At 39.9% G+C, this 23,945-nt stretch overlaps 1 protein-coding gene across 3 annotated transcripts; it reads left to right on the top strand.

Annotated features, from left to right (window-relative positions):
• The first annotated feature begins 18 nt into the window (after positions 1-18).
• On the top strand, positions 19-22,981 carry LOC124127995. 3 transcript variants are annotated; one of them, XM_048388467.1, is made up of 3 exons: positions 16,977-17,197; positions 20,676-20,985; positions 21,698-22,981. In XM_048388467.1, the coding sequence occupies exons 1-3, from the start codon at positions 17,168-17,170 to the stop codon at positions 22,966-22,968; spliced, it is 1,611 nt and encodes a 536-aa protein (XP_048244424.1). In that variant the 5' UTR covers positions 16,977-17,167; the 3' UTR covers positions 22,969-22,981. The 3 variants fall into 3 exon arrangements, with proteins under 3 accessions (XP_048244425.1, XP_048244424.1, XP_046346177.2); XM_046490221.2 differs by having other exon boundaries at positions 16,979-17,197; positions 21,719-22,981; XM_048388468.1 differs by lacking the exons at positions 16,977-17,197; positions 20,676-20,985 and adding an exon at positions 19-323 and having other exon boundaries at positions 21,719-22,981.
• Positions 22,982-23,945: the final 964 nt, after the last annotated feature.

The following is a 23,945-nucleotide window of genomic DNA, read 5'->3' as shown; positions in this document are numbered from 1 at the left end:
TCCTTTGTTTCAGATGGCAGCCGCCAGAAAGCTGGAGAGTCTGAATGAGAACTTCCTGACCTGTTCCATATGTACGGAGGTATACAAAGACCCCTGTTCTCTGACCTGTGGCCAAACCCTCTGTAAGGGCTGCCTGTGGAAAATCCTGAAAACCAGACAAGACGCCATCAGAGCCAAGTCTATCCCGTGACCCTACTGTCGTCAGATGACCCACGTTCCCCAGCCTGACAGACCAGTGGAGGAGTGGGTGAAACAGATCAAACCCAGTTTCCTCATACAGGGACTTCTGGACACTCTAGCCTGTGGGGGAAATACTGCTCATGGTAAGTTAATGTGATCTAGAAGAAACGGATATTCTCCCTGAAGCGGGAGATCCCTTGCCGCATTATTGCTCTGCCAGGTGCTCGAGATTAAAGGTATACAAGTGGGACTGGTGGGCTCGTAGTCAGTAAACTGTGCGTGCGTGGGGTATCCATGTTAAACTCCACCATCTCAGTGAGCTGGTTCTATAAAAACCAGCTTTGATATGGACTAGTAAAGGAACGACACACACAAGCCTGCAACCACTACATAAGTGCAATAATCTTGAGAGCGATGTTCAACCTTTGTTTTGAATTACAACATCGCTGATTCACTTTCCACTGAATCCAAGAACCCAAAATAGAGAATCTTAAAGGAGAGAGACTGTGACGCTATCATCCAGCAGGTTTGCTTTCCTGAATGACCGAGGTAATACCAAACCAGGTTCAGTCTATGGACGTTCATGCAACATCAAAATGGTGATGGTTAACTGTTTATTGTAGATAAAAGTAATCAAGACGAAACTGAAGGGTCACCTATATCTATCAGGATTATCTAGAATAAACCTTGGTCATTTCAGTTTCGAAATCTATACATGTAGATTATCCCAGGGTAGAGGAAACTTTCTGGACACTGAAAACGTTGAACCGAACAATGGTCAGAATTAGCATTTACACTTGATTCACCCTATGTACATTTATATGTTCCATTAAACGTTATCTCATTATTGTGTTAAACATTGCACGTTTGATGTGACAGGTTTATCCATGACTTGTTCAGATACAGAAAACCGTTGCCATCCCTACCAGAACCTGTGAGAAAGTTATCCGGCCAACTCCTTCTGTCAAGACTGATGTGCCGCTCTGTGAGAGATGTGTGAAGATGCATGCGTCTCTTCCTTCTATGTCAAACCACGTGATTGCTGACCTTGGTGAAACAGTGAAGGTCACTAGACGACAGAGGTGCACGGAACACAACGAAGTCATGGATTTCTGCTGCAGAGACTGTAATAGAGCAATATGCCCCAAGTGTTGTGTCATATACCACAGGAGATGCGACTCTGTGGTCACTATTCAGTCCATGATGTCTGAGATGTCAAATGTTCTTACACACAATAAGGGATTGATCACACAGAGCTTTGACGACACTGGCAGATCTCTTCAACAACACAAATAACTGATTGATGCTATCAGAGACAACAAAGACAAAATAAAGTCACAGATCCGACAAGCCTCACGGAAAGCCATGAACGTGATTAAACAGCAGGAGAAACAGCTTTTTGAGGAGCTGAATGAGATGACAGAGAAGCAGTCTGGACAAGTGAGGGGGCGGATAAAGTCAGGTGAAATAGACATGCAGATGTATCAACAATACATAGAGAACCTCAACCAGGTGTTGAAGTCTAGGAGTGAGTCTGACATGTTTGACATGTACCAAATGTGTCAGTCAGGGGCAATCAAAGACGCAACAGACAGGGATGTCACTTTCACGGGCAGCGTTCGTGATTCACAACTTATATTTGTGAGTGAAATAGATGAGGGGAAATTACACAAGGATGTACAACTTGGTCAATAGAGTGGCACATTTGACGTCATGTGCAGAGCAGTGTTACACAAGACAGTCGGCAGCAAGGTCGATGGCGACAGAATGAAGCCGGATCCATTTGACGTCACAGTCCTGGTTGTCGACGGTGAAGAGACACTGGTGGTCACTGACTACAACAATTCATGTCTGAAATCCTTCTGCACAAAGAATAACAAATCACGACACAGTAAACTGGATCTTGCAAGTAACCCAAGCTCTGTGACGAGGCTGAGGGACAACCAGGTGGCTGTATCATTCTGGTCACACGGTGAGATTGTAATAGTACGGGTGACCCCTGACCTTGTACTACAGTCACGTGTCACAACAAAGAAGGAGTACAAGTGTCTAACAGCTTTGAGTCCTTCAACATTAGCAGCAGGTTGTTGGGATCCTCCCTGTGTTGACATCCTGGATGTATCGTGGAGAGTGATGAGGACAGTCAACACTGGGAAGAACCTGATGCGTTACCCCAGCTTCCTTTGTGCTACAGACAGGGGCAACATCCTGGTGTCAGATGCTGGCTCAACAGATGTTGTGTTCACCTACATCCCTACAGGAGAGAGGAGACTGGGAGGACCACGAGGTATCACAACTACCAGCACAGGACACATCCTGGTGGCGGACAAAGGGGCACATAAGGTGATACTACTGACACCAGCAGGGGTGTTTGTCAGGGACCTGCTGACGTCACAGGACGGACTACTGCACCCACACAGCTTGATGTTCTGTGACTCTAAACTGTATGTCTTGGAACACAGAGCAGATGCTGTGGAGGTATTCAACTGCAGTATTCCCTAGTGAGACAGACGCCAGGAAGCAAAACATACTCTGATCACGTCGTGCGCTGATTTTAATGATGAAAATTCAGAAATATGCCAAAAATGAACAGTTTGTTTTGTGGAAAAAAACTCAAACCCCAACCACATTTGAACATAGATTACAGTGAATGAGTGAATAGGATAATACGCCGCTTTTAGCAGTAATCGAGCAATACCCTTACACCGACGTGGGCACATTGTAGCCATGTGACCAACCGAAACTGAGACATCGGCAGGACGAGCGAACATTTGTTTCCGCATACAGATGACAAGCACATAATGAATTATTAGATCAGTTGAAGTGGCAATTTTCGGTTAAATGTCGAGTCAAGAGTCTTGACGTTTTCATCTTTGGGGAACCCACGAGCATGGGAACGGTGCTGACAAACCTAGAAAATTAATCAGGGCGAATCTGGGATTCAAACCCACGACTGTAGGTTCCTGTCACGTCCAAGGGACGCAACTACGTACATCAAATCTCGACGCCACAGGGTATCAGATACATTCTGGAAGGCAAAGGAATTTAAACCTGAGTATTGCACTTACTCAAATAGCTACACGTTCACTTACAATATCCAGGAAGACTGTTTACTGGCGTGTCTATCAGTAACTCTCGCTGATAATATTTTTACTGGTGCTTGAGACATCCACCTAAATACTCTATAAACATTTAGTATGTATTGAATGACTGTAGAAAATGTTTGTATTCTACTATGGAGCTATATTTCAAGGTTAGGTGGGTTTTAATATAATCTATATGTTTTAATCATGTTTCAAGAAGTGTCTCGTAAACTTTACCAGGATGGATATTGTACATTTTATTGTTGAAATAACATGTAATAATGTTATAATGTTCAATATGTGACACAAAAATCAAATATATCGTATCTTATCGTATCTACATTTACTAATGCCTACACACTTCAGCAACTTGTCAGAGCTGATAGGATAACAGATATCAATAAGTTTTCAGTGATGTTAGCATTTTAATGCTCAATTGGTGAGTTTGTTTGTTTCTGTGCCGTGATATGACTGGAATACTGTTAGAAGCGGCGTTTAGCCCAACTCACTCACTCACTCACTCAATCACTTTGCAGGCCGACAAATAATGCCCTGCCCTTGTGCTTGGAAAATCAATTGCTGTGATTGTTTTCGATTGTAAAAGGATATATGCACCAGGGAGGGAAACTTATACTTTGATCTTTTTACAATGTATATATCAATCCTATAAACCCGATGCTTGTATTCTTAATGACATTCAGTCATGACAATTATGGAAAAAAATGGGTGGCTGGGTGGGTGAGTGGCTGGTCGAGTGACCAATCGGAGATAAGGCTTATAGTCATTATAGGTTATCTTACTGATGGTATTGAATAGGGTCATGGGTATCATCACACAAATCTATAAGGCACAGAGGACGATGCTTTCCTGGGTCAGAGTGACCTTCCACGTTGCTGAAACAAGCAGACCTCGTATGGCGTCAGACAATTTGCATGAAAAAATGTTTGTTGCCCGGCACCCACAGCAATACTTGTGTAGAATCCGGATGGTTGATCAAACATTGACAGTGACTCGCTTGTTTACGATCATCACTTGTTTCCTTATCCCGCGGACAATGCTCTGGCCACCCTGATAGAACCGGAATGATGATGCGAATGGTCATTTATTATAGGGTGGGTGGGTCGTTGAGAGTGGGTCATGAAAGTAGGACAAAGCCAAACACGGGGATCGGCCAAATTTATCACAACTATGAAGACTTGTGTTGACTCAACCCAAGAAAGTACGAGAACCTGTGCTTTACTCAGAAAGTGTTATCCCAAATATAACATTTGTGTATGATATTGCCTCATGGAGAAAATCATTGCCTATGATTTTGTCTTTAACTGACAGTGCAACCGCGAATAGCTGCAATACTGCTGATGTGGCTTTAAGTTATATTTACTCTCTAACTGACAGTGATATTTTGTTTCCAGCTTCCGGACACTTTAATATTTTCACTATCACTGGACATAGTGCACACAAATTCTTTTGTTAAAATAGATTGAGGGTTTTATTTTTTAAAGTACATAGGAAACTGTACCAAAGGGAGAGAACTCTACTCTACTCTACATAGGACTTTCTGTATGTAAAGTACATAGCATTTTGAAGCTCAAGTCATGAGTTTGCTAAATGCTACTTCCCGAGGCAAGAGAGTTAACTGGCTATAAAAGTCCAGTTTCCACCCTTGCCAAACTAGGCTGGAATTCCTGGGTTCGATCGTAGCGCCGGTTACTTTTTGTCTCCAAATCAAAGTGTGTACCTAATTCTGTTAACAAAATAACATGTCATTTAAAACAGCCGTCGTTTTGTAGGAACTACATGCGGCGGGGTCTTAAGTGTGTTATACAGTTTACAGTGAGTGCATATAACATAGCTACTCCACGGCTGCCAGAGGCAGTTGGAAGAATAAATGAGTAGAGTGAGTGAGTGAGACTGGAGTGAGAGTAGTGTGAGAGAGTGAGTGGATTATTTCAATGAGTGAGGGAATGAGAGTAGTGTGAGAGTGAGTGGATTATTTCAATGAGTGAGTGAATGAGAGTAATGTGAGAGTGAGTTGATTATTTCAATGAGTGAGTGAATGAGAGTAATGTGAGAGTGAGTTGATTATTTCAATGAGTGAGTGAGTGTAATACATATCAGCACAGGTTATAAAATGTGTTTTTGTTCGGGTCAGAGTATACCAGCGCATTTCTCAGTTTTATGTAATATTACTATAAATATAGGTATTATTGTATATGCATAATAAGAATTTCATTTGACTTGGCGGTTTTGAATTTTCCGGTTTGACTTATGGCTGTTTTGACCTGTTCCCGAGCGTATCAGCAAACCTGTCGCAGCCCGCATTGCGTCGCTACGTCACACTGTGGCGGGTTGAGAGACGGGTGTCGGGACACAAGGTAAGTGTTACACTACAGTGAGACGGAGATATGTAGCATACTGCTGTAACATACATTAGTTCCTAAGCCTGTAGAGGTCCATTGTTTTTTCAGAAATATCTCCCACTGTGTGAAACTGGTCAGTTTTGTCACATCGAGTGCTGGGAATCTACTCTAACACAGGTCGAATAGAGTTACTTTCGGTTCAGATTGCAAAAATACCTTACACGTCACTCGTCTCGATTACCCGACTAAACAGATTCCATTGGGCGTAAAATGTAAATGGAAGTGAAAATCCTGTGAACGAATCACTGAAAATCAGTGATGACACCAGGTGTTCGCGAATCGGGTCAGCATGTCTTGCCCCACAAGAAACAACCGCCAATCACACAATTTGCATAAAAAGATGTTTGTTGCCCGACACCTACAGCAATACTTGGTTAGTACCCGGATGGATAATCAAACATTGACAGTGACTCAGTTGTTTACGATCACCACTTGTTTGTTTATTCCGTGGACGATGCTCTGGCCACCCTCATCGAACCGGAATGATGAATGGACTGGTCATTTATTATAAGGTGGGTGGGTCGTTGAGTGATGGTTATGAAAGTAGGACACAGCGAAAGACGTGGGACGCAATTATATCACAATTATATAGAGATATGGGGTTTATGCAAAATGTTCAGTTTTATTTTGTTTCCAACAAAATAGATATTAATTTGACCATTATTTAATGTAATTTTATTTTCAGTTTTTATTGACGAAAAAAAGGGAAAATAGCAAATATGGAATGTTATTGAAAATATAAGATTTACTTGTAAAACCGGTACATGTATGGACTTGAACCACTCCAGTGTGGCAACAACAGTTTTGAAAGAGGTTTTCTTTCAGGTTATCTCCCTTGACTTAATAACAGAAAGTAGAGCAGCATGTACTTTTAGAGCATTGTCCGTTGTGAAAGTTTGAAGAGTATTTAGCATATATGTAATTCGGTGTTGATGTTGAAATAAATAGCTTTTACTATCGATTCTGTCAACAATTCATGCTGTTCGTCATAATATTTGACGTAATATTACGCTAGACTGATGTCATGAGACCAACATGCTGAAGAACTGTTTGAGTGAATTCTGTAACACGATACGATCATACAAACCTAGAGACCAGTGTTACTACAGCCAGAGGAAAATATTTTCTGATGTATATTTATAGTTTTATGAAGCCAATATCATATATTGCACTTCACATTTTCAAATTAGTTCCTGTCAAACTTTCTCTGTATTTGAAAGACATTTACACTGAAGCAACATGGGATGTAGTGTGGGGTGCTTTAAAAATGTCTGCCTCACATTTATGCCTAATATTGAACCAGTCACTTAAAACTGACAGTATCTATCAAACCCAAACTGGCCTCCATGCTGTTATCTTTCCACTTTTCACTTCAATTTCAACAAATTTTGAAATCGACTATTTATCTGTTAATGAGCTCAGTTCGATCATTTTAATATCTGTTTTCGGGGATTGCATAAAAGTCGGGCCGGGCCGGGCCGAGCCAGCGGGTAATACTAAAAATGGATTGCAGAATAATAAAACGAAACGTCCATATATAGGCAGATCTCAAATGTCCACACATGTATAGTTTTGGTCATTTAATTGAGTTTGAATCAAAATGCATCTTCAACAATGTAATAAACTGATAATTATGACTACATACCGTGAGTCCTCGTAGAAAAGTCAGTGTCTTGACTGTGTGTTTTCTTTGATGAGAAAGTTTCTCACCGACCTTAGCGGGTAGGGGTGTGATGTCCTGGCCAGGATACGACAGTGTTTTGACTACTATTCTTTCATTAATTAACGTATTGGGCATCCCTCATTAACCTTTACTTATTCATGTTAAACCAACACAGGATATTTTTTTTGGAAGTGGATGTTCACGAATGTCATAGGGCTGACACGACACGCGTTATAACTGTCCTAGCACTTCTACAGTTACTAAACATTCTTTTTATCTAAAGACTAGTATTTTATCTAATTATATTCACATCTATAACCTAGTATAATATCTACCTATATACCACTTTATAGTGTCTCAGTCATCGTATTTAAAGAAAACTGGTCCGTTAAAGTCAAACACTTTTACTGTATTTTCTTAAGAAAATCTCTGTCATAAGTCTTGGGTCTGTCAATAAAAATCTCAAACACTCCGGGAAACGCGAATTTTATAGGAAACCACTTGAGGATTTCAATATGGCCGAATATCTTTGCGTACGTTTGTACGCGCGACACTTGGATCCTTTCTTTTCTGTTTACATCTATATTTTTATTTAGATATATAATTTGCTGAAGTTATATACATCACATTCGAGATTTCTTTCCACGCCCCGATGGTGTTTTCACGGCATAAAGGCAGAAGATGTTTATTGTATTGGAGATGCGGGACGCACTACGACACATTGAAAAGGAACCTTGAGAACCGTCAGCGACATACCGACGCAAGAAGGAGCCAGCCATGCATGTCAGTCTATGTGCAGTGTTACCTATTCACTACAACTGCTGTTATTGTTCGTGTATTGATGTACGGAGCTTACAAGGCGAAGTGCATCAAATCATGAAAAGATTGTCAAAATATCTGTCGACGCCCAGTTGGCGGTACACATGCTTTGCAAATCCTTCAGTCATGGATTTACAAAATCTGAGCTGCGGTTTCTCGAGAATGAATAAATGAATAAATCCGAGATTTCAGGAGGATGGATTCTATACCCGAAATTTCATTATTATATACGGTTACAGGGTCGAATATTGTTTTGAATAACTAGCAAGTAAGAGCTGTAGTAATACCTTGGTTATGAAGCTTGTGGTTGGCCTTAGGGCCTTTTTCAGAAGAGGTTTAGCACTATTTTAAGTTTAACATTTGCTTCAAACGTAATTCCAAATAATTATATCCACCCGTAACTAGTGTTTTTCTATCACCAACATTTGTTTTGCCACCATTGATCTTTCGGTTATTTGTTGCTCAAAATACACTTAGACCATCAACTAACACGTGTAGTTATTTTGGAATCGGCAAATAGTAATGAGTCATCGGGAAACAACAAAAGATAAATGTTTAAACAATTAATTGTTATATTATACCTTTCAGATTTGATACAGAGTTGAAGATCATTGAGGAATATATTAAATGATGTGGGAGACAAAATGCATCCTTGTCTTACCCCAATGTTGAAGTTAGAGGATTGTGAAATGCCCTTGTCAGTTTTCACTTCATGAGAGATATAGTTATGATACTAGTTTTAATACATTTCCTCAGATTTTATTTGATAATATCTTTGTTAGGAGTAGTGGTCTGTCAACTGAATCAAAGGCCTGTTCAAAGTCTACAAAGCAACTGTGTGTTCTTTTCGTTTTACTTTTTGTAGAATATAATAATATTTAAAGAAGAAATACATTATTTGATGTTCGTTATCCCCTTCTAAATCCAGACTTACAGTGGTCTTTGTCTTTTTTCCATGTGTTCCATGTGTTCCATTATTCTTTCATTTATGAAGGTGCAAAATAGTTTACCCAAGCAGCTGCTTAGTGCAAAACGCCGGTAGTTTTGGGGTCAATCTTATCACCCTTCTCATGTAAGAATTCACTGGAATAGAGCTATATGGAGCTGGCTGGACTTGCCTTTGTATGCATATCTAGATTGTTTTTTTTGTTTTTGTTTCTTCATAACATAAATATATTCTACAGCCATGGTGCATGACTAAACTCTGTTGGAAGTGACTACTATTTAAGACATTAAACAGTTTAACCAACTGGTGTATCAATGTACAATATGTTGATTTTAAAAGTTAATTCTTTATGTTATCTTGGCTTGGACTTGAATTGATTTATAAAAATGCTAATTTCATTTGTTGTTATTTTTTAAGTGTGTCACACATATGCTTATCTCTTTGTTTTAGTGTTGTAAATATTCCTGAAGTGTTTTGTTTGCTTCTCGGGATCAGGATAAATAAATGTTAATATTATTTAATAGTTTCCAGAATTAGTTCCTGTTTTAATGAATATTATGATTGTGCTGTTAACAGACATTTTAAATTTCCATATGTGTCATTTACGTTGTGAATATATCCTATAACTACCATTCTTTCTTCTCAATTCGTTTAAAAAGAGCAAACCCAAATCATTGAGCCGCTTACTCTGTGCTGACCATCAGCATAAATTTAAACCACGTGGTCTAATGGAGGCTGACAGGCACAGGTGTTCAACATGGTCCAGCTATGCAGTGCTGGGGATATGGCAGGAGGTATCATATTACCAGATTTTTTGCCTAGGAGTAAATACTTGATTTTTCACAAAAGGTTACGATAGTGAGTTGTCTGGATATATGGTAACCTACTCACACACACACGCACGCACGCACGCATGCACGCACGTACGCTCGCGCGCACACACACATATTAAAATTATTTGTCTGTACTATCTTTTCTTATTTAGGTTTATTCAATTCATAATAAGAAACTGGAAGTAAGATTTGCTTATCACAGTATGGATCATACCTGTTTATATCACTATCCGATGTTACGCTTTTATTCTAGAAATTCTAATGAATGTTTTCACTGCATTAGACATTAATTTGCCATTATTTGAAATGCAATATGTCCCAAATTTTAAACTATAAATAGTAAAAAGGAAAGATTAGAATGCCGGTAACTGGCAGTGTTTAGGAAGGGAATATTAGTCGATAAGTCCCATTTATCAGATATGCGCTTCAATAATATTATTGTATGTGTAACATGTATAGTGTCATGCACTTCGTAATATCAAATACTAATATTTGAATGTGTGATGAGTTTAACTGGATCAGTGGTAAGATGTGATATTAATGATCCTGATTTCTCCCATAACAGGGCTTGATCTTCAATCGCCAGCAGTTGTTTATTCGCAGTGGTTTTTTTTTAGTGGAGAGAGAGAGCTGAGAGTGGAGATTGTGTCATCGCGTTTTGATTGGCTGGCTAAATATAATTGACGGCACTATTTTCGGATTGGGGATCTATAGTATAGGAAATCCCCAGCTGGCAACACATTACCGTAGTGACGATGTTTCCATCTCCGAACGTTGGTGACCGAGAGACAATTTGTGGGAGAAGGGGTGTGACATGTGGAGATTGTTCACAGAATTTCGGCTTCCCAATGTACCAGATTCAGTTGCAGAATGAGAAGACTGTAACCGAAGCAAGATACCGCATCGATATTACGGGACTAGGTGAGCCACTCCGGTACATTCGTTACTGGGCGTGTTCAAGGCTAATAACAAAGCTCATGAAACAGTTAATTAATTCATGTAAAAATACCGATGAAATAGTGAAACAAACCATATTGTTTTGGGTACTGTTTAAAAAAATAACTATCAACCACATAAGAAATGTCCCGTTGAAGTGTTGATCTAGAGCCGATCGATTAAAAACATATTTCATAGTTATATTAAAATAATCGAGACTTAAATTTCATATTTTAAGAAGATAAACACTCAAATAATTTGGATCTAAAGCAATTCTCAATTTTTATGCAGGAAACGCTCAATCTTTGCCGGACGGACCGTACATCTCATGACTAAGATGTTTTGCAACCACAGCAGTTGTTCCCCCTTTCAACAGGTGGAGTTTATCCATATCAATATAATTAATGTATTTTGGTATTTGTTGTTTTTTAAACATGAAAACTTCAATTATTTAAACATACTATCTCAAGACAATTAAGAAACTCATTATGAAAAAACAACATTACCACGTTTAAACTTGAATGTATTAAGTCATACCTAATCTATGCAAACTCAAGAAAGTAATATATGTATTTATATTTTTTCTTAACTATTTTGATTTCTTATAGGGAGCAGACAAAATGATAAAGATGGTGGGCACCAATCAACCTTATTAGGTTGTTTTTTTCAACAATGATTTACATTTATGCACTTAAAATATATTTTGTATTTTATTAATTTCATATTATTATTTTAGAAACTCAATATCACATTTAATAATTTTCAGAATTAACAGACAATACAGAGTATTAAAGACATGTAGAATTATGTTTGTCTTAAGTATATTGTTTTAACCAAATATTTTTTATTTTCCATGTTTACGGAAAAAACACTTCTTTAATAATGCAATTGTTATAATTATTATCATAGCAGATAAAGAGCCCAAATATGCATAGCTAACTTAATTTTAATGAAAATTATTTTGCATTTCTTGGGATGATACACTGGACATATGACAAATAAGAAATGTATTTTTTATGTATTAGTCTCCCATTACAAGGTTAACAGTGGTTTGTTTTGTTCACATAATCTAATTGGCTGCCTGAGAGTGGAAAGCTGTGTTGCTGTTTTAATCAGAGACCTTAAATTATTATAATGTGTAATGTGTAAATTTTCAGAACATGGTTAGTAAAGAAAATCTCAAATTTATGGGTGATGAAGAAATGACCAACAAGAGATTGTCATATAACATTTTACCATAAACCTCATTTCTTAACATTAGCAATGTGTCTTATTTCAGTTTTAATACTTTATACAAAAAAAATCATATATGGACAGGTTACTAAAATGAATAGTCTTGTTTTCATGAAGATGAAAAGATGAAAATGCTAATTTTAAATTATCTATTATCAGTAAGTCTTAATTTCTAATCTGATAAAACAAGAAAAGGATTTGGTTTGGAGATAACTGTTGCAGTAAAATAACAATGTAACATTACAAGGGTATTAAACTGCAAATGTTTGTATAACTATTGAAATAATAATTTATTGTTTACACATATCCTAGGTATTTATGTTTCACACACAATAAAGTATTGTGCTTGTCAAATTCACATTGTTTCTTGTCATTCACAAATATGGGGAAATTAGATAAACTCATTTGGTAACATTTTTGGTGTTATGATGTTAAATATTATGTTCAAAAGAAAAATAACGCATGTGCTCACCACAAGATGATATGAAATAATCATCATTTAACATATTGAATTATTCACTGTAAAATTAATTTTAAAGAGGAAAATGCTTTAAAAAATATTCAATACATTGATGGATTTGAGAAGATTTACCAAGCAGTAATCAGCTGATCAGTTGCCTGAGTTGGTATTTATAGAATCTTGCCTGATCAATCCTGCTGACAGTTCCTTGGGCCCTTGTTTTTCGTTAACAATATTTCACAATATTTAAGACAATATTTAATTTCCTCTTAATTGGGTTTGTAACATTTGTTTCTAGCGGACAAATAAACGAATAACTTATTTACATACACTAAAAATTTGGGCCTATTTAGTGTTGCGCATTGAGAATGATAGTCACGGCGAGACGAATGTAAATAAAGTTATGGGCCGAGTAATCCAAAACCATTAACAAATATCAAATCACATTACTTATTCTCAAAACGTTACTCCCATCAGCTTTTAATAGTTAACAAAAAACATAACATGAATGCGAACAAGTGGCTTGCCTGTCACGGGAAAACTCGTGTGTGTTGTCTTCGCTAGATCCTCTTTACCTGTTTATGGTGCAGTTGTCTCACTGAGCATATTCGAAAACGAGGCTGGGGGGAATCCCGAGTGGTTACTGAACACGGGAAATCTTCAACTATGAGCTCGACCTTTTATGGCGTATTGTTATGGGATAAAAAGGATTAACCACTGTGTTCGGTTGTTACCGAAAACTCTACACACTCGTGATAAATCTGCCACAATTAGAACTCAAGGCCTTGTTCTAATCGTGACAGATTAATCACTCGTGTGTAGATTTGTGTAGAACACAGTGGTTAGTCCTCTATTGGTCTAAAATCAAAAAGAAGTACATAACAATTCTTTATTTCATGCTAGTGCTGAGGCAATCTAGACTTTCCCAATCATTTTAGACTTGAGTTGGACTAATTTTTTGGACAGTCTTCGTCACAGCTCATACCACACAATAACAAGTCTGGTCCCTTTCCCTACTCCCAAACAAGACCAAGCAGACCTATGTCCGACTGTTCACCTTGCTGAAGGATGTTGGTGGCGCAAGGACTGGTGTAGACCTCTCTCAAGACATCATCAAGACAATGTCTTTCCAGCAAATTCCAACCAAGGATTTTTTCTCCACTACGCCCAGGCTCTGTGGATACAAGTTGTGGACAGAGGCCTGGCCCGATACTACACCGACAACCCAGCAGTGCAGACCCACACCAGAAGAGCTGCAGCGTTGCCGCTTCTACACCTAGCTGAAGTCCAAGATGCCTTGATTGAAATGGTGGAGCAGGGACCATATGGGCAGCAGATCACCAGGTTCAACTACTACGTCACCAGCACATGGGTGGACTTCCCTCGAGCCGTGTGGAATCAACACGAGAACGCCGGTCCACGCTCCAACAACCATCTTGAAGGTTTCCACAACGGCCTGAAGAAGAGAATGCCGAGAGCCCATCCCATCATCTTCCAGTTTGTCAAAGAACTCCAGAAGATCGAGACAGCAGATAGACGGTCAAGAAGGCAGATTGGACTGGGCGGTGCCATTAGACCTCGTGCTCGTTTTGACAGAGTCCGAGATGCAAGGATCGAGAGACTGAAGCAGCAGCTTGCTACTGGCAGAAAATCAGTGATCCATTTTCTGGATGCAGTTGGACATTTCATCAAATTACTGTAGTTTTGCTATTAGTGATGTAGTGCAGATGTTATAAAACATGAAGATGATGAATATAAATGTACAGTGCTATGATAATACATGTGTATGTATGATATTTGATGTTGTGAAAACATTTGAGTTGTGAAGATGATCTCATATACAAAAAAATCTCATATAACATGGCAAGCTGTGCTCTTAAGTAAACAAAGAACCTAATCAGTGAGGGGCCCTGTATCATCTTTAATCGGAAGCTTGTTAAAGTCTGATACCTCACCTCACAGCTGGTTAGTATATATTTTGTGCTGAATTTTCGAAACAGTGTGAGAGAGTTGGTACTTCATATGTATATGGTTCTATTTTAAATGACTGCAGCGCTCCATTTTGAAAACAAGTTGTGTGTGCTGTTTAACGCCGTTCTCAGGAATATTCCAGTGATATGACGGCGGTCTGTTGTATAAGAAATAAATGCATCTTGAATCTTGAAAGTTGTAACTTCCCCCGCAAATAAGTGTCACATGCAGGATACAATATAGCAAGTGCAATATACTCTATTCCACATGCATACAGAGTGTGTCGCAAGCTCAGCACTGGGCAGGAGCACACATTTCCTACCCCTCTCCCTCAGGCTTACACCTCATGGGAGGTCACAGGTAAGGCGTGCACAGGCGGCCAAGAGTAAGAGTGAGAGAGTGAGTGAGCAGGGTTTTACGCCGCTTTTAGCAATATTCCAGCAATATCACGGCGGGGGACACCAGAAATGTGCTTCATACAATGTACCCATGTCGGGAATCGAACCCGGGTCTTCGGCGTGACGAGCGAACGCTTTAACCACTAGGCTACTGGTTTTCTTGGGGGAATTAGTCAGCAAAGAGCCGGAGTCACAGGAGACTAATCACAATTTTATTTACAAGAACAGTTTACAATGAACAATATCTTAAAATATAGCTGGGGGTGTCACAGAGAATCGGTACAACCCTCTAGGGTGTGGGAGAGAGTTCTGCTTGGTTAGAGCGACAAACCCCTTCTTGCCTAACATTTTGTTACAGTATGCATTTAACAAAAATCAGAACAATAAAAAGGAATATGATTGGTTGATCCACGATGTGTTTTGCCCTATGCTATATGAATGGCTAGACAGAGGGAAATACTTAATCCTGTTAATCCTGTTAGACTGGCACTTATCTTGTTGACATATTTACTGGGTGCTTTTGAAAGAGAGTATGGTGTCACTATAGACGAGCTTGTATGGGGGCTAATCCTTGATGCACTATAGACGAGCTTGTATGGGGCCTAATCCTTAATGAGTCTAAATTGAAGTAATTGCTGAATGTTATTCTAATATAGGTGATGACAGATTTACTGAAATAAAATAGTTCAAGGTAATCTATAAGACTATGTAGACATATCTTTTGTCTGGGAGATGGGATCTTTATACCTTATGCTAGTATTTATCTAAAAGCTTCAAATCTATTAAACTATGTAGACGTAACTCTTGTCTTATTGAATAGTATGTCTAGAAGATGCGCTCCCATTACCTTAGGTTAGCATCTATCTAAAAAGCTATAACTAAAACTACTGATATTTTAAATATGCATTTTACCTGATGATAAGTATAACTTGCTAACCTATAATTATGTGAAATGATGTATAAATATTACACCATGATAACTCATAAAAGCACTTGATGTGGATCTAATCATTATAGGATAAACTTAGTATAAATGTTATACCACGATATTTATGTTCCGATATTTACAATAACATTACTTTGTATATTTTATGCTGTTAACGACATTATGTCTCTCGCAACCCTCTGGGTATTATGGTACTTTCCTTTATGTTTTGGGTATTGTATTGGACTCTATTTTCACCGGCTGCCGGGGGAGTCCGCAATGTAACTGAAGGGGTTAAATCAAAATAACATAAATCACTGGTGCATAAGGTTGTTTTGATAACACTGAAGGCAAAATGCACTGTTGGCGAATGAAGACGACGCACTGGTGCGTAAAGTTATGCATACATTATTTCAATGAGTGATTGAGTGAGTGAGTGAGAGTGGAGTGAGTGAGTGAGAGTAATGTGAGAGTGAGTGGTTTATTTCAATGAGTGAGTGAGTGTAATACATATCAGCACAGGTTATAAAATGTGTTTTTGTTCGGGTCAGAGTATACCAGCGCATTTCTCAGTTTTATGTTATATTACTATTAATATAGGTATTATTTGTATATGCATGATAAGAATTACATTTGATTTGGCCGTTTTGAATTTTCCGGTTTGACTTATGGCTGTTTTGACCTGTTCCCGTGGTTATCACCAAACCTGTCCCAGCCCGCATTGCGTCACTACATCACACTGTGGCGGGTGGAGAGACGGGTGTCGGGACACAAAGTAAGTTGGAATGTTACACTACAAAGAAATACAGGTGGGAGAGATATGTAGCATTCTGCTGGAACATACAATCGTTCCTCAAACTGGAGAGGTCCATTGTTTTTCAGAAATAATCTCCCAGTGTGTGAAACTGGTCAGTTTAGTCATATCGAGTGCTGGGATTCTACTCTGACCCAGGTCGAAATGAAGTTACTTTCGGTTTAGATTGTAAGAATACCTTGCACGTCACCCGCCTCGATTACCTAACGAAACAGTTTCCATTCGGCGCAAAATGTAAAATTAATAGAAGTGAAAATCAGTGCTGACAACAGGTGTTCGCGAATCGGGTACGCATGTCTTGCCCCACAAGAAACAACCGCCAATCACACAATTTTCATGAAAAGATGTTTGTTGCCCGACACCCACAGCAATACTTGGTTAGTACCCGGATGGATAATCAAACATTGACAGTGACTCAGTTGTTTACGATCACCACTTGTTTGTTTATTCCGTGGACGATGCTCTGGTCACCCTGATGGAACCGGAATGATGAATGGACTGGTCATTTATTATAAGGTGGTTGGGTCGTTGAAGGATGGTTAAGAAAGTAGGACACAGCGAAAGACGAGGGACGCAATTATGTCACAATTATATGGAGTTGTGTGTTTTCTGCAAACTTTTTAGGTCTATTTTGTTTCAAACAAAATAAATATTGATTTGACCATTATTTAATGTAATTTTATTTTCAATTTTTATTGACGCAAAAAGTAAAAATAGCAAACATGGAATGTTTATATTGAAAATATAAGTTTACATGTAAAACCGGACTTACATTTATGGACTTGAACCACTCCAGTGTGGCAACAATAGTTTTGAAAGAGGTTTTCTTTCAGGTTATCTCCCTTGACTTAAACAGAAAGTAGAGCATGTACTTTTAGAGCCTTGTCCGTTGTGATGCTTTGAAGAGTATTTAGCACACGTGTAAGTCTGTGGGGATGTTGAAATAAATAGCTTTAACTATTGATTCTGTCAACAATTCAAGCTGTTTAAACAATATTTGACTAATATGCCGCTAGACTGATGTCATGAGACCAACATGGTGGAGAACTGTTTGAGTGAATTCTGTAAGGTGATACAATCATACAAACCCACTGACCAATGTTTCTACAGTCAGAAGAAAATATTTTGTGATGTATATTTATAGTTTTAAGAAGCCAGCATCATATATTGCACTTGCTTCAAATTAGTTCCTGTCAAACTTTCTCTGTATTTGAAAGACATTTACACTGAAGCAACATGGGATGTAGTTGGGGTGCTTTTAAAATGTCTGCTTCACTTAAAACTGACAGTATCCATCGGACCAAAACTAGCCTCCGTGCTGTTATCTTTCCACTGCAAGTGAGTGGAACAGTCTCCCACTTGGACAAAAGGTTTTCCCAACTTTCCAGATCTTTAAGCGCCGTTTACAGACTCGCCTATACAAGCTCTCATATATTGATTACACTGAAACCTGGGGCGGCCGGGTAGCCTAGTGGTTAAAGCGTTCGCTCGTCACGCCGAAGACCTGGTTTCGATTCCTGATATGGGTACAATGTGTGAAGCCCATTTCTGGTTTTCCCCACCGTCATATTTCTGGAATATTCAACAATATAAAACAATATTCATATAATGCGTGTGGAGTTATGTGAAACTGGCGTCGAAAAGAAACTTTACCAGAGTTTGAAATCACTCTTGCTCAAAAACAACAAGACATACATGCATGAAGTAAAGTTTAAAGTCAGAGCCCCCCAAAGTTTGATGTGGTACAAAACTCGAGCTTTCAGAATCATGGATAATAGGCATAAAGAGTACATAAACAATCGTTCACGTTCAATAACAAGTCAATAGTAGCGTGTGTGACCACCAAATGTCTCAATACACGCCAAAACTCTTCGAGGCACAGAAAAAATCAGTCGTCTAATGAGATCACGTGGGATTTGACGCCATTCTTCTTGGAGGGCCAAGATCAGTTCTTGCCGGTTGGCTGGAGAGTGTGGTCGTTGTCGAACACGACGATCCATCAAGTCCCAGAGGTGTTCTATGGGGGACATGTCGGGTGAGCGTGCAGGCCACGACAGGACGTTGACAATGCTGGCTGCGAGGAAGTTAGTGACAATTCTGGCTGTATGGGCTCTAGCGTTGTCATGCTGATAAATGACACCACGTGGCTGCTGATGGAGCAGTGGTAGGACAACTGGCCGAAGAATGTTATCCATGTAACGGTAAGCTGTCAAGTTTCCGTCAACGATGACCAGCGGTGTCCTGCACGCAACACGCCGCCGTTCGTTCACCCCTTCGGCTGTAAATACGTTTGTCTTCCATCAGCCCTAAACATACAGAATCAACTTTCGTCAGTGAAGACAACGCACTGCCAGTCACGTCGTTGCCAACGTCGTTCAGTCCGGGCCCATCTCAATCACAGACGACGATGTTGCGCTCTCCATAGCTGTCCTCTGTATGGTCTAAAAGCCCTGATTCCATGAGCCCTGAGTCTCCTGGCCACTGTCTGTCGACTGTCCCTGTGACCTAAGGCATTTGTCGCCGCTGACGTCACTGTCAGGAAGAAATTTCGGCGGTGCAAGGAACGCAAGTACCGGTCATCATAGGGCGTGGTCACCCTTGGTCTGCCTGTTCTTGGCCTATCAGCGGTCCGCCCTGTTTGTCTGTAACGTTGCATCAAGTTGGTAACGGCAACACGGGAGCAACCGAAGGTTCGTGCAATATGGCCGTGGGTGGCTCCTATCTGTACCATACCCAAGGCTCGTTCACGTTGTTCGACTGGGAGTCGTGGCATTTCTTTTGTGTTTTTTTTTATCACTGTGGATGTCTGACTTGTCGTTTCAATCGTTTTATACCCTTACCCGCACTTACATTTGCAGTTGTCCGTGGTGCACGTGTTTTTCACTTTTTTGCGTGTTATCTCGGAAACATGGAACAGATGATTTCTGCATTTCTGCATTCACTATTGTTGTATATAGGTTATGTGTTTTAGATGGACTTTATCGAAAACAAAATTGTACTTTGTCTGAAATTTATATTTTCAGTTGGTAAAGTTTCTTTCCGACGTCAGTTAATATTAATGGAGTCCATCAAAATTTTCTCTTCAATTTCAACCAATTTTGAAATCGAATATTAATCTGTGAATTAGCTCAATTCGATCATGTTGATATTTGTTTTTGTCTGAGGAAAGAATACAAAATCACTAATTAAAAAGTGAAATGAAAAGGGTAGAGCTGATACGTTTTAGAAACTGATATAGAAAGGTTGGAAATAATAGCAGCGAAATCAGTGGATCTATAGTTGTTGTTGAAATTAGCAGTGACAGTGATAAGAGCTCTCGTGGGTTTCGCCAAAGTGGTGAACGTCTTGGACATGCGTCACTTCGGGCTTTTCTCCCACATTAAGCTGACACACTCAGATGTAACTGGAATACTGTACACTCCATCTTGATAACAGTGTAAGGATCTGCATCCAAACGTCGCTAAATGCAGAAGTTGTTATAAATAAAGTTGTATGTTTGCTTCTTTACTCACCAACTGCTGCAGGCGGTCGGGTAGCCCAGTGGTTAAAGTGTTTGCTTGTCACGCCGAAGGCCCAGATTCCATTCCAAACATGGGTACATTACTGGTGTCCCACACCGTGATATTGCTGGAATATTGCTAAAAGCGGCGTAAAACCATACTCACATATCTAGAACGCCAATCAAACAGTAAACTGAAAGACTGTACAAAGGAGCGTCAAGCACAACACACCAACTCATTGACGCAGGACGGACAGTACAGAGGAACCCGCCTTGCTTTCAACATGTTCAAGTCACTTGTTCAGTGTTAAATATTCAGATGCATTTTACATGTATTATGATTGGTGACTTGTGTCAATGATAACTTATATTGTCATAACTATCAGATTTTCAATATTTCCAAATGTGCACATCACACAATAAAAATGTATTAACATTCAATCACCAGTACCTAAAATACATGAATGATATTAAACAGTTATTCCTTTGTTTCAGATGGCAGCCGCCAGAAAGCTGGAGAGTCTGAATGAGAACTTCTTGACCTGTTCCATATGTACGGATGGATACAAAGACCCCTGTACTCTGACCTGTGGACACACCTTCTGTAAGGTCTGCCTATGGAAATTCCTGAAGACCAGACAAGACGCCATCAGGGCCAAGTCCATCCTTTGTCCCTACTGTCGTCAGATGACCCAAGTTCCCAGGCCTGACAGACCAGTGGAGGAGTGGGTGAAACAGATCAAGCCCAGTTTCCTCATACAGGGACTTCTGGACACTCTAGCCTGTGGGGGAAATACTGATCATGGTAAGTAAATGTGATCTAGAAGAAGCCGAAAGATGACAATATTTACCCAGGGGCGTAAGATCCCTGGCCGCATCTCACCAAAAGATGGTATAAGTTGTCACTCTGCCAGGCGCTCGACATTAAAAGGATAAAAGAGGGACTGGTAGTTTTAAAGTCAGTAAACTGTGCGTACGTGGGGTATCCATTTTAAACTCCACTATCTCAGGGAGCTGGTACTATAAAATTGGCCCGCACGCACGTCGCTATATAAGTGCAATAAACCTGAAAGCGATGTTAAACGTCTATTTTGAATTACCGATTCAGTTTCCACTGAAACCAAGAACCCCAAGTAGAATATCTTATAGGAGATAGACTGTGACGCTGCCATGCAGCAGGTTTGCTTTCCTGAATGACCGAGGTAATACCAAACCAGGTTCAGTCTATGTACGTTCATGCGTCATCAAAATGGTGATGGAAAACTGTTTATTGTTGATAAAAGTAATCAAGACGAAACTGTAGGGTCACCTATATTTATCAGGATTATCTAGAATAAATCTTTGTCATTTCAGTTTTGAAATCTATACATATAGATTATCCAAGGTACTTTCCGGACCCTGTATACCTTGAACCACACAATGGGCAGAATTTACACTGATTCACCCTGTGTACATTCACATCTTCCTACAAACATTATCTCATTATTGTGTTAAACATTGCACGTTTGATGTGACAGGTTTATCCATGACTTGTTCAGATACAGAAAACCGCTGCCACCCCTGCCAGGATCTTGGAGAAAGTCATCCGGCCAACTCCTACTGTCAAGACTGTGATGTGCCACTCTGTGAGAGATGTGTGAAGATGCATGCATCTCTTCCTGGTACGTCAAACCACGTAATTGCTGACCTTGGTGGATCAGTGAAGGTCACTAGACGACAGAGGTGCACGGAACACAACGAAGTCACGGAATTCTGCTGCAAAGACTGTAATATAGCAATATGCAACAAGTGTTCTGTCACATACCACAGGAAATGCGACTCTGTGGTCACTATTCAGTCTATGATGTCTGAGATGAGAAATGCTCTTGCACACAATAAGGGATTGATTACACAGAGCTTTGACGACACGGGCAGATCACTTCAACAACACAAATCACAGATTGATGAGATCAGCCACAACAAAGACACAATAAAGTCACACAAGACAGTCGGCATCAAGGTCGATGGCGACAGGAAGCAACCGTATCCATATGACGTCACAGTCCTGGTTGTGGATGGTGAGGAGACACTGGTGGTCAGTGACTGCAACAATAAATGTCTGAAATCCTTCTACACAAAGAATAACAAATCACGACACAGTAAACTGGATCTTGCAAGTAACAAAAGCTCTGTGACGAGGCTGAGGGACAACCAGGTGGCTGTATCAGTCTGGTCACACAATGAGATTGTAATAGTACGGGTGACCCCTGACCTTGTACTACAGTCACGTGTCACAACAAAGAAGAAGTACAGATGCCTAACAGCCTTGAGTCCTTCAACATTAGCAGCAGGTTGTAGGTGTCCTCCCTGTGTTGACATCCTGGATATATCGGGGATAGTGATGAGGTCAGTCAGTAGATTCAACACTGGGAAGAACCTGATATGTAACCCCTGCTACCTCTGTGCTACAGACAGGGGCAACATCCTGGTGTCAGATGCTTGTTCACACTCTGTCTACTGTATCACACCAGAGGGCGATGTTGTGTTCACCTACACCCCTACAGGAGAGAGGAGACTGCGAGGACCACGAGGCATCACAAATACCAGCACAGGACACATCCTGGTGGCGGACACCCGGGCACACAGGGTGGTACTACTGACACCAACGGGGGAGTTTGTCAGAGACCTACTGACGTCACAGGATGGACTACAGAATCCATGCGGCTTGATGTTCTGTGACTGTAAACTGTATGTGGCGGAATACAGAGCAGATGCTGTGAAGGAATTCAACTGCAGTATTCCCCAGTGAGACGCCAGGAAGCACGCGTGTGCAGATTTTTATAATGAAATTCAGAAATATGCCCCAAATGAACAGTTAGTTTGGTTGAAAATACCAAAATACAAAACACATGTGATTACAGTGAATGAGTGCATATTATTTTACGCCACTTCTAGCAGTATTCGAGCAGTACCCGTACCACGACGGGGGCACACTGAAGCCATGTGACCAACCGAACCTGGGATATCGGCAGGACGAGCGAACGTTTGTTTCCGCATACTTATGACAACCACATACATAGAGGTTATCACGCGAGTGTGTTTGGGGATGGTAAATATCCTGCATTAGGAATAAACATTGTATTTAGCGAGCCTTGGCGAGCTAAATACATAGTGTTTATTCCTAATACAGGATATTTACCATCCCCAAACACACAAACGTGATAACCTCTTGATCATATAATGTCATTCTTTAATTCTGTGCTTTAAAATCGCTTTCCCTCTCTCACAAACATTACTGAAACATTGCGAGTTTTCCTGGAATGCGCGCATTAATATTTATTACGTCACAGGGTAAGTGATGTGTCAGTCGGAGAGTGACAGTAGCCAATATAGTTCCAACTGAAATGTGTTTCTTATACAGTGGCGAAGCAACTTATAGGCAAAACAATCCATCGGTCTGTCCGCAAGAGTAACTGCCCTTTGTCAAAGGGAAGCTACTCTAACTCTAGTCTATGAGACGTCACGGCCACGGTCAGACGTTGTTGACAGTCGGTCTGTCCTTTCATAACGTTAAGAAGTGTAGTCAGATGTACACACAGCGACAAAACGAAACAAGGTAACAGTTCAAACATATTTCGGCCGAATCCAACCATTTTGATTTGTGGAGAAGGTTTCAAGCCACAGAGGTCTACAAGCACAGATATGGCTACTGATCCCGCTTGGCTAGGCCTCGTGCCCTCGCAAAATTGTTTCGAAATTTATATCTCGAAAGTTGCCAAAACTTAT

The sequence above is a fragment of the Haliotis rufescens genome, unplaced genomic scaffold (assembly GCF_023055435.1).
Source record: "Haliotis rufescens isolate VD_foot unplaced genomic scaffold, xgHalRufe1.0.p SCAF_72, whole genome shotgun sequence".
NCBI classification, from domain to species: Eukaryota; Metazoa; Mollusca; class Gastropoda; order Lepetellida; family Haliotidae; genus Haliotis; species Haliotis rufescens.
Note: the sequence above shows the minus strand (reverse complement) of the source record. Positions and strands in the feature narration are given on the sequence as shown.